General features: G+C 43.8%; 1 protein-coding gene across 1 annotated transcript in view; it reads right to left on the reverse strand.

The window, feature by feature from the left end:
- Positions 1–2904: 2904 nt before the first annotated feature.
- LOC144889374 (vigilin-like) overlaps positions 2905–12792 on the reverse strand; it is a 22921-nt gene continuing 13033 nt past the window's right edge. Inside the window, exons 2-4 of the mRNA XM_078769583.1 lie at positions 9021–9137; positions 6211–6336; positions 2905–3782 (exon numbers count right to left, since the gene is read on the reverse strand). Of these exons, the coding sequence (XP_078625709.1) occupies positions 3693–3782; positions 6211–6336; positions 9021–9137 (333 nt within the window). The 3' untranslated portion in view covers positions 2905–3692. The remainder of the gene's footprint in view (positions 3783–6210; positions 6337–9020; positions 9138–12792) is intronic.

The raw sequence follows: 12792 nt of genomic DNA on the forward strand, positions 1-12792 counted from the left end.
GCAGTCATCCCAACACTCATCTCCAATCAGTCATCCCAACACTCATCTCCAATCAGTCATCCCAACACTCATCTCCAATCAGTCATCCCAACACTCATCTCCAATCAGTCATCCCAACACTCATCTCCAATCAGTCATCCCAACACTCATCTCCAATCAGTCATCCCAACACTCATCTCCAATCAGTCATCCCAACACTCATCTCCAGTCATCCCAACACTCATCTCCAATCAGTCATCCCAACACTCATCTCCAAATCAGTCATCCCAACACTCATCTCCAGTCATCCCAACACTCATCTCCAATCAGTCATCCCAACACTCATCTCCAATCAGTCATCCCAACACTCATCTCCAATCAGTCATCCCAACACTCATCTCCAGTCAGTCATCCCAACACTCATCTCCAGTCAGTCATGCCAACTCTCATATCCAGTCATCCCAGCTCTCATCTCCATCGAGTCATCCCAACTCTCATCTCCATCGAGTCATCCCAACTCTCATCTCCATCGAGTCATCCCAACTCTCATCTCCATCGAGTCATCCCAACTCTCATCTCCATCGAGTCATCCCAACTCTCATCTCCATCGAGTCATCCCAACTCTCATCTCCAGTCAGTCATCCCAACTCTCATCTCCAGTCAGTCATACCAACTCTCATCTCCAGTCAGTCATACCAACTCTCATCTCCAGTCAGTAACACTACATGACAAAAAGTATGCGGACACCCCTTCTAATTAGTGGATCCGGCTGTTTCAGCCACACCCATTGCTTACAGGTATATATAATCGAGCACACAGCCATGCAATCTCCATAGACAAACATTGGCAGTAGAATGTTCCGTGCTGAAGAGCTCAGTGACTTTCAACGTGGCACCGTCATGGGATGCCACCTTTACAATAACTCAGTTCGTCAAATTTCTGCCTTGCTAGAGCTGCCCCGGTCAACTATAAGTGCTGTTATTGTGAAGTGGAAACATCTTGGAGTAACAACAGCTCAGCCACGAAGTGATAGGCCACACAAGCTCACAGAATGGGACCGCAGAGTGCTGAAGCCGCAGCGAGTAAAAATCATCTGTCCTCACTTGCAACACTCACTACCGAATTCCAAACTGCCTCTGGAAGCAACGTCAGCACAACAACTGTTCGTCGGGAGCTACATGAAATGGGTTTACATGGCCGAGCAGCCACACACAAGCCTAAGATCACCATGCGCAATGCCAAGCGTCGGCTGGAGTGGTGTAAAGCTCGCCGCCATTGGACTATGGAGCAGTGGAAACACATTATCTGGAGTGATGAATCATGCTTCACCATCTGGCAGTCTGACGGACGAATCTGGGTTTGGCAGATGCCAGGAGAACGCTACCTGCCCGAATGCATAGTGCCAACTGTAAAGTTTGGTGGAGGAGGAATAATGGTCTGGGGCTGTTTTTCATGGTTCGGGCTAGGCCCCTTCGTTCCAGTGAAGGGAAATCTTAATGCTGCAGCATACAATGACATTCTAGACGATTGTGTGCTTCCGACTTTGTGGCAACCATTTGGGGAAGGCCCTTTCCTGTTTCAGCATGACAATGCCTCAGTGCACAAAGCGAGGTCCATAGAGAAATGGTTTGTCGAGATCAGTGTGGAAGAACCTGACTGGTCTGCACAGAGCCCTGACCTCAACCCCATCAAACACCTTTGGGATGAATTGGAACGCCGACTGTGAGCCAGGCCTAATCGCCCAACATCAGTGCCCGACCTCTTTAATGCTCTTGCGGCTGAATGGAAGCAAATCCCCGCAGCAATGTACCAACATCTAGTGGAAAGCCTTCCCAGAAGAGTGGAGGCTGTTATAGCAGCAAAGGGGGGGGGGGGGGGGGAGGTTTGGGGGGGACCAACTCCATATTAATGCCCATGATTTTGGAATGAGATGTGTGTTGTTCAGGTGTCCACATACTTTTGGTCATGTAGTGTATCTTAACTCTCATCTCGAGCACTTCAAGCTTCCCAGCACTGACAACGTCATGCTGCCCTCTGACATCTTGACTAATGTAGCACAGACGAGCATCAGAATCACGAAACTTTGCACCCAGTCGTGGTAAGAAATAATGTGTGCACTGCGCTTTGTTTCATTAGAATACCTTTACCTGTTTTGCAGAAAAAGAATAAGAGTCATTATTTTGCAACACGCCCTCGTACTTAATGGTTCCCGAGGCTGTGCCATCATCAGATGACAAAGTAAAGTAGAAGCTCTGGAACAGGAGGCAGGGCGATGACACGTCATCATTTCATTTGCAATGAACTCGTGTTCGCCAAACACACAGGTGCATTGTGCTTCTTGCTAAAAGTCGGTGGCCTGCCCATGTTTGCTAATCTTGTCTATTATCTACATGTAGAACATTGTCTCCCTCCACCAAGTCCTGATCTTTATTTACAGCCTTTCAAACTATCCTCATTTCACATTTCATACTCGTTTGTGGTTTCTTAAACTCAATAAATAACATGCATTTCACCTTCCCTTACCCTCTGATCCCCCCTTACCCTCCTCTCATGACATGTTATATGTAAGCACCATTTCAAAATAAAATTACACGACAAAGACACACAGACCTATTTTGCTTCTCCCTGTGGAACCACCTTTCAGAGGCAGTTATATCACTCTTCCCTCCAGGGGATCAAGTAATGGGTACACCACAATCCCACGTCATCCTCAATCCTTACCCACAGTTACCCCCAATTAAACCTGCCTTCTTACTTGCAGGTTACAGTGTTCCTCTCTTCTCTCTTCATGTTCATGCATTCCCTTGCATATGGCATCCATCTGTCGCCCCACTGTCAGCTCACACCCTCCCCATCACCTTGCTCTTACAAGAGCCTGGATCTTGTAAAATAAAGAAAGAAAAAGCAGTTCACAAAGAACAAGGATCACAGTTCTGATTATTTTTTACTTTTTGTCATTCTCATCATACAGAAATACTTTTTTTTATATTGTGCATATCCCCATGAGGAGCCAAAGTGTTTAGCTTAAGGTACAGCAGGGGTTTGCAATCTGTCCTTAAAAATGCGTGGATCTGAGACGTGAGCTTCAAACATTCTTTTGAACGTGGCGGTTAGCAGTTAACCACACGTTCACCGTTCACAACCCCTGCCTTTTCAATAACGCTGCAACTTGCAGAATATATATATTTTTTTACTTTGCTTGCACCAGCCCACTTCAAGGAAGATCGATCAAGTAGTTCACCAACATTGCGACTACCCCATGCACATGCCAAACTTAAATGTGACGGCTGGGATAAGACTCAGGCCCTCACTTGGCAATATGCATAAATGCATTTTAGTGGGAAGAATGCCTCATAGGGCAAAAAACTTTTCCTCACCCACTCCTCCTCAACCCACCTCGCCCGCTCCCCAATTTGGGCTGTAAAAGACAAATGGAATTATATGACAGACCTTTTATCATTGGAGAAGAGTGGGCAGTGCCGGTCTGTGGGTTCGGAGCAATTTGCATCACCTTTGGAGCATGATAATAAAATCATAGAAACAGGCACATCACCATCAGTCAGCTTGTGAGAGATGGAAGAGCAAGAAAAAAAAGACTCTGAGAAAAGGAAAGCATCCGGGAAATAGGAATCTAATAGCGGAGATTCAAATAAAGAGAGAACGAGGCAATGACTATGAAAAGAAGGCACAAGGCCAGAGACAAGACTGCATGATCAGAATTTTTTTGGTCCCCAAACAGTAGCCTTTGGAGCCATAGCTGCACCGAAGCTTGGAAATTCTTCAGAACTGGTCATGTCAGGAGCCTAAATGAAGAAAAAGAAGAAGAATAAAAATAAAAAGGTTTCATTCATCGACTTCTGAAGTTATTGCAAGAAACCAACTTAAAATGGATACAACCGGCAGAGAAAAATATTATTTCTTGCCATTCTTGCCGCTCATTCCAATGCAAAATTCCCTTCCACAATCATACATATACATTAATTATAGATGTGTGCGCGGAACGTGCAGTCGGACCCCACTCGATCGCACATACTTGAATTGCTTTTCAATGGATTGCACAAAAAATAGTTCGCAACATTCCTCCCTTCATTGCACAATTATTATTATTATCCCCCAACCCCAATCCCCACTCGTTTTTTTTCTTTCTATTTTTTAATTAATTAATTTATTTATTTTATTTATTTATTTATATTATTCTATTTTTCTATTTTCTAGGCTATTTTTTTTTTTTCGTTTCACTTGTGTACGCAACACCCCTCCCCCTCCCCCTCCAACCCCCCTTCCCCTCCCCACCCCATCCTACTCCCGGGGAGACTCGAAGACGAGAGGCATACACACTGCACAACGTCTTCCACCTCTCTTCCTGGTACGCAGAAAAGTGCAGTGTCGGTTATTAACCGTATGAAGTTATGACTCAGAGATAAAGGTATAGCAACATTTACCAAAGCTATTTTTAAGCAAAAAATTATGACAATGGAGTTGAAAACTCAGTGACTTCTTCTTCTTCTTCATAAATCATAACTGAATGTTGATGTATTCGGCCAATTTGGATTCACATCTTGAACCAATATTCACAGATTTTATTGCTGTATTTGTTGTCGCATAACATTAATATTAGATTATATGTACTATTCTATAAAAGCAATCATTACTTCCACCACCGTAGATGGACGGAGGTTATGTTTTCACCTCGGTCTCTTTGTCTGTGAGCAGGATATCTCAAAAGGTTATGGAGGGATTCGGACGAAAGTTGGTGCAGTTGGGTATGTGACAAGGACGAATTGATTACAATTTGTTGAAGATCCAGATCTGGAGACGAGATTTAAAAAAAATGGATTCTTCACCATTAAGAGATAGGGCCAAAAACGATATATAGCACGATATTCCAAAAAGTTGTGGACGGATTATGACAAAATGAGGGGGATGAGTCGGGTAGGCGACAAGGACAATCCGATTAGATTTTCGTTAAGATACAGAGGCAGATCCGGCCTATCAGTGGGATAACAAACGTAAACTGGTCAGTCTGGCTCTACCAAATTGTCCAAATACCATGTACTGTATATGTTGTGGTGGGGGTGGGGTAGGGGGAAGTAGAGGGAGAGGGGGGGGGGGGGGGGGGGGGGAGGAAATCGCATTTAACTTTACCATCAATCTCGTACCTAAATGATTTGAATCAAAACTCAAGCATGCATACGATAGATGAACATCTTTCTCACAATCAGAATCGACTGATCTACCATCGGTGTATTTGGATGGATAACCAAAACCCACTGTCAATGTAAATGAGAGCACATCGCCAAGGTAACTCAAATGGATGATTCTGGGCAAATGCATCATCATTTACAAGGACATCCGCCATCACACAGGATGAATTTGCATGAAGATTCATTCCCCCTACAATCGAGTAGTACATGACTAGTGCAGTATCATCATTGCCGAAAACATTCTGACGCATCAATCATCCATACAAAGCAACCAAAATGGGAAGAGAAGTAACTGCGTCATGCCAGCAAAACTAAACAAAGTGCAATTACTGATGACTGCTGATTAAGCTCTACCCAAAGATGCTGAGCAATACAACTTTACTCTCTGAAGGTTCCATTCACCTCTTTACAGGAAAGCCAGGTTGAATCTTCAAATGCCAACTGATTTGCGCTTTCGTTAACGTTACTTCAGAAGATCGGGAATCATGTCATGCATTAAGAGGCAATCAATATATTAGGTATGCAAACAGAGGAGGGTCTGGCGTGGGGGGGGGGGGGGGGGGCACTGGGAGAGGGTGGAGTAATTTGCTGTAAGAAAGTTTGTTGAAGTTGATTTGAGTAAATAGTGGTTGGTTTATTGGTGAAAACACTGCACTTGGATTCCGGCGGTTGTCGGTTCAAATCGAGCTGAAGGCAGCAGTATTAAGGCTTTGGATTCTAACCTCCAGGAAGTAATTTGTCTGAGGATGACAGCAATGTCACTATTGGATTGTTGGTCCAAAACAAACTGCTGCCTCGTTAACGACCTCTAGGATTGGATCGTCTGCCAGGCCCATGGTCTATACGTCATGTGAGTTCAGCCATTGTAGTCGATTCTCATTCCCTTCCATTGTTATAGAAGGTTAATTCCAAATAACGATGTGGGTCCTACCCTTCTCCTGTGCATATGACGCAAACAAATACAAAGGAAGAAGAAAGAAAGGATTGTGTGCGGGGAGGAGGGAAGGATAAAAATTCAACCACTCACCCTGGTGTCACTATGATCCCAAGGTGCATTTCGAACCATGAAGCCCTTGGGATCGCCCTTTGCCTGCTCAGTCGTCACAGGTGGCACAACGGACGGGGGTTGTTCAAAATCTACCACGTCCATCATCTGCACAAAAAGCAAAAATGGTTGAGAGCTAATTGTGCCATGTAGACAAGCTCGTATGCAAGCACCAAAGGTACAATATACCTTGCTAGGTCTCATCATTGTGTAAATCAAACCTCCTTGCTGGCTTGTCAGATTAAAGTCTGATTAAATCCCAACAACAGTTAAAATAACATCTTCTACATGGTGAGTCACATGTCCCAGGACACCGTTTTAGCTGCTTATACAACATTTGTTTATGCCGTTTACCAGGGTGATCCATATGCCCAAGGAGTAATAACATTACATAATCTCTCTCCATAATGCAAGCAATCTCTGTGTGTCTGTGTGTCTGTCTGTGTGTGTGTATGTCTGTGACCACTGTTTCTCAACAACCACTGGTCCGATCTAAGTGAAACTTGCTAGGTATATTGCTGGGGACCTGAGGATGTGCCTTTTCAAGGTTTGCTATTAATCGGACAAGTGGTTACCAAGTTATGGCCATTTATTTAGCAAACACATACGTTTTGTACGTGAACGAAGGAACAGCGAAGGACGAGAGCGAAGGAACGGCGAAGGACGAGAGCGAAGACCGAAGGAACGATGAAAGTGTTAATTTTTCTTTGCACGTACGGTCAAGCTACAGCCAAGGAACCGCGTGTGTTTGTTGTTTCTGCCTCGCGGTTTGAAAAATTGAAGAATTGGCCATTAAAACTAATTTGCGATTAATCGTAACTGCGATATGCGAACTTCCGGACAGTGAGGCCTTATTTTTGGTACGTACGTCAACGTACGTATGTCCACGTACTTACCTCCCCACACGTACGGGCACGCACTAGTACAATTACAATACAACTAGGGCATGCCCGTACTATATATATATCTAAAATTATATCCCCCCCCTCTATTTACATGAAATGGTTTGGTCCATTCGCAAAGCCAAAGCGAACGGCTTGCGAGTCCGGTGACAATCCCCCCCCTCTATTTACATGAAATGGTTTGGTCCATTCGCAAAGCCAAAGCGAACGGCAGTTACGAATCGCAGTTACGATGAATCGCAAAGTAGTTTTAATTAGTTTTAAAACATAGTTTAACGCCAACATAGTTTGCCAACGTGAAATAAATGAATACGCTCTCAAATGTGCCGTCCGAGGCAGAGTCTGTTCGCCACGTTCGGCACACGTGATAACTCGCTGCTCTCTGATTGGTTGAATCGTTTTTTGGACATAGCTCGGTAACTACTTGTCCGATTAATATGAAACCTTGAAAAGGCACATCCTCGGGTCCCCAGCAATATACCTGGCAAGTTTCAAGTATATCGGACCGGTAGTTGTCGAGAAACAGCGGTCGCATACACACACACAGACAGAGATTAGTGGAATTATAGATAGATAAAGAGTTTTGTTGCATCATTTGTGGTTCTTAATTATATTAACAACCAAAGTTGTCCTTAGACGTCGAGTGCATCTGTATGACATCCGCCATTGTCATGGCACAAGATTTCTCCACGTGTGGTGTGAAAATTGATGCAAAATACCATATTATGGTGTCAAATGCTTCCCGAATGGATTGTTTCCGTTCATCAAGATGCCGTGCAATGTTCGGCAACCTTACCTTTGACGTACCACCACAGAGCATTGTGACAGGTGGTCAGGGCAGGACTGTGCGCTGGCCACAGAAGGGTCAGGACTGCACGGTGTTGGCAAAGACCTGCCAATCCAACGGTTGGGAAAAATTGATTGAGGTAATTTCGTACAACACATGCATGTTGTGCAGGTGCCCGCCATGATGGAAATATATTTCATGGGCTAGTTAACGTCGTTCAAGGTCAGGTGTAAAGTAATTCTCCAACATATACAGATATGACTGCAGGTTTACTGACGCATGAAAAAAGTAAAGACCAATGAGATTGTGGGCAGATAACATCACCCAAACCATAACATGTGGTGGATTGGTCTTGCACTTCTTCAACATTATGTAGATGAGCATCACTCCAAAAGTAAACATTGCATGGAGATGAACTGAGGTAAACAGCACGCTCATCACCAAACATAATCTTTGATCTTTTAGAAATTGTATCGAAGTTCATCGATATTCGGCACAAGTTGTCAACCTGTTTTCATGATCTACATCTGACAATTCATAAATGAAATGACATTGGGTTGATATGGGTTTATGTGAAGGTCTTCTTTCATTGTGCGATGCAACGATGAATACGAAACACCCAACTCTGCAGAACGTTTCCGCAATGATTTTATCGGAGATCTGAGAACGGATGATTTAATGTTTTGAATTCCCAAATCACTCATTTTTGGTCGTCCACTGCGCTTGCTGTCGAGTACAATTCCAGTCTGAAATGCCTCCCCCCCCCCCCCCCCCCCCCCAAGATGAAGATTTGATTTTGACGGTGCTGGCTTTCCAAAACACTCCTCGAAGTTTTCCCATCACCGAAGTTTTCCCATCACTCCTTCTTCTTGCACCTGTTTCATCATCTTGTTTGTGTTTCTCCTCTCGTGGGACCACACGGCTGCTACCAGCCTCTCTTTCACTGTAAAAGGAGTGGTGTCCACCATCTTGGTTTAATGTATTATTTGTATTATCTGAAAAAAACCCACAGCATAAACACATGGTAAAAACAAATATTGTATAAGCAGCTAAAACCGTGTTCTGGGACTTATGACTCACCCGGTAGGATCAAAATAACTCACATAAGTATCTTCCAGGTCCTGTAAGTGGTCAATGGCATTGTCCACATTTTCAGGAAGACCGATGACTGTGACTATGTTGGGGTCTTCAGCACCTGTTTGTGGGAAGCGGATCTCAACCTGCACAAAACAGCATCAGGGTAGTAGTATGGGAGGGAAAGTGAGGGGGATTGAGCTGAGCAAGTCCAAAACAAGATCTTTGTGCCTTAAAAAAAAAACAAACAAGAAACACGAATAGTGTCTTTACCATGCCACCCATGAAAACAATGACAAGCAATAATTTCATGAAATATATATCATAGTCAATAGAGAAAGCATGACTCAACCTTCTTCCTCCCATTAAATGAAGTGCAATGCTGTTCATTAGCAATTTGAGAGCACTGAAAGCTATTTGGTAGGAAATGAAGGGAAATGGCAATGAGTGTAATGGGCGCATCAGAAACTTGGCAGATAAAGTCAGAAATCAATTTACACAGGACTGCCATTCTCTTTTGGACAGCATTGCATACTTCCCAAGTACTCTGCCTGTCTGGAGCATTTTGGGCCAGCCTGAGTAAACAGGCCCGTTTTTCTGTGGGATTGTTGCAGAAAACTCAGCTTATTATCTACCCAAGAAGAAAGAGGTTTGGGAGAGGGGGAATGAGTCAAGTGTTAAGATTGAGAAAGGAAGTTGAAGAAAACAAAGGAAGGGAAAAGCAGGATCATTGTAAAAGAGAGAGAGAGGGGAAATAAGGAGGTGTAAGGAAGAACATTGAAGCCTGGTGTTGGCTTAGCAGTTAGGGTGCCGGCTTGGGATCCAAGGATCCTGGGTTCGAATCCCGGTCGATCGCTACATTAACACCAGGGGGGTTGACTCAGCCTGTCATCCTTCTGAGGTCGGCAAATTGAGTACCAGCTTGCTGGAATGAATGATCCCGGTGTGTACCCCAATTTAGACTAGATACACCGTATCCCTGCGCATCGTAAGAGGCAACTAAGGGTTGGCGTCAGGAAGGGCATCCGGCCATTAAAAAAAACAAAAAACATTGCCTCAAACAGGGAATCATGATTGTCATTGGGCCCGCAAGGCTAACCCCCTGCTCTGGCGGGGAAAATGGCCTTAAAACGATCATTCATTCATTCATTCAAGGAAGAAGGTAGGGGAATATGTGGGCATTGTGGGGCACACAGAAAAAGATCAAATATTCCTCCTTATTTGCAATATATAAACATACACACACATACACACACATATATATCTATATCTATATCTATATATAAGTTCAAAACACACCTGGTCACAAGTGTGCCGCACTGACCGGGTCCTCAGTCGAGGTCCTCAGCATCATCCCGTTTCGGCCCTTCAAAGGCCGAAATATATATATATTGTGGTGATGTGGTCAAATATACTTGACCTTATATATATATATATATATATATGTGTTGCTATTGCTATTATATACAGACTTGGCATTTAATATGGAATATTTTTTTTGTGGGGGTGAACTTACTTTTCAAGATGATGTCTTAGAACCAAAAGTTCATTGGAATTATGTTGAAATTATTCTAGATTTTGTTAATGTGACCTTTAAAAGAAACAAAAACCACATTTGACATTTCGAAACAAATAAATTGATCCTTAAAAGTGATGTAAACTGATATCGAACTCAATTCATGGACAGTACTGTGTTAAAGTTCTGTACGTTTTCCAGAAGTATCTCTTTATTTTGCACATGAGCCAAAAAGTTTTTTAACAAAAACAAAAGTTAAATTACGACGGATTACGGACAGTAAAATTACAGTTCAGTACTTCGTGTAACCCCCACGAGCATTCAGGAGAGCATGTACACGTTGAGGCATGCTGTTCACGAGATTTGCCAAGGTTTGGACAGGAATCGCTTGCCATGCAGTGACAATAGCCTGCTGCAATTCGCGCACAGAGGTCGGCTGCTGGTCTAAGTGGTCGATTTGACGCGTTAATTCTGCCCACAAGTTCTCTATCGGATTCGTATCCAGGGACATGGCAGGCCACTCCATATGCTCTACACGACAGTCAGCAAGAAAGTGTTGGATCATGCGAGCACGATGAGGCCGTGCATTGTCATCTTGGAAGACAAAGTTTCCTCGAAAGGCTGCACGAGCAAATGGAAGCAATGTTTCTTCCAGAAAGGCCCTGTACTTGAACTGGTTCAGGTTTCCATTCAGAACAACCAGGTCAGTTTTGCCCCCTGCATGAAAAGCAGCCCTAACGGTCACCCCACCACCTCCAGCTTGGACTCTTGGCACTATACAATCTTTGTGGTCGGCTTCGTGCACTTGTCTGCGCACTCGGACGCGGCCATCTTGACGATAGACCAGAAATCTAGACTCGTCACTGAAGATCACGTGATTCCAGTGTCCTGGCTGCCATTGACGGTGCTCTCTGGCCCACTGCAATCGGCGCTGGCGGTGTTGTCTGGTCAGGCGTGGCTGTCTCAGGGGACGCCTGGCACGATAGCCTGCTTGAACCAGTCGTTGGTTGACTCGCCTTCTGGATGCAGGCACATTTGTCAGTTGCTGCCACTCAGCCCTAAGCCGATTAGCTGACTTGGTACGGCCATTGCGGACTAACCGGTGCAGCTGGCGATCATCCCTCCTTGTGGTTCTGCGGGGACGTCCTGGCCTCGGTATTGGAGTAGGGACACCCCTCTGTACATTTCGTTTCAGGATCTTTGACACCTGACCTTGAATGATGCCATACTGCCGAGCAATAGCACGCTGTTTCATGGCGTAATTTCGTAAAGCCACCACTCCATGACAAACAGCATTGTCGAGTTGACGGACCATCTCCAGAGGAAGCGGCAATAACTTTTGGAGACGTGCAGCAGTTGTTTTCCACAAATACAGAACGCAACAACCCTTGTATACCCGACTGTGAAGCCAATCATCAAATGCACCTGTCCGTACATTTTGCCATGCCACCTGTGATATAATCCTGTTGTTGACTTCTTGCTGCGAAAGACAATCAGTGACATGGTTCTTTCAACAAAGACATCACCGAAGGGTAAAAGAAACTCACCAGATTGATATACTGAGTTAAGAAAGTAAACCCAAGTCAAGAAAAAAAAAAATTCCATATTAAATGCCAAGTCTGCATATATATATGTTGTATATTATATATATATTATATATATATATATATATATTATATATTATTATATATATATATAATATATATATATATATTATATTATATATTATATTACATATATTATATGTATATATAAATATATATTGTGTTGCTATTATATATATATATATATATATTGTTGCGGATATGAGGATTGCATTTTTTTGATTGTGTTGTATTGTGGTAAATTGGTGATGAATATTGTTTAGTCTGCGCCTCCTGCCTCCGGAGCTGTGTAAAGGTCAAAAGGGCGTCCCATAATTAGTCCAAAAGCATACACGTCAGCCAATCATAGAATACCCCTGTTCGATAGTTATATCTTATTCTGTGTTTTAGGGTAAGGCTGTGTCTCCCATTAATTGAAGTACTCCATTGCACCAAGTGAAAGAGATAGATTCCCTTCATTCCCACTCCCAAAACTTCCATTCCCCCTTTTCGTCAATTGCCATTCGCCTTGCCAACCAACAATTGCCGCCATTGGCCACGAGGCAGGGTTGGGGAAGAAAGGCGGGTCCCCACCTCGTCATAGAGGGGAGGAGTGAGTCAGCCCCACACAACCAACCACGAACAAGGGGTTGGACTTGGAGAGGGTGTGGAGAGAAACATCGAGGAGGTTCGCGAAGGTTG

This window comes from Myxine glutinosa, unplaced genomic scaffold (genome assembly GCF_964187855.1).
Source record: "Myxine glutinosa unplaced genomic scaffold, kmMyxGlut1.1 SCAFFOLD_3208, whole genome shotgun sequence".
Taxonomy (NCBI): domain Eukaryota; kingdom Metazoa; phylum Chordata; class Myxini; order Myxiniformes; family Myxinidae; genus Myxine; species Myxine glutinosa.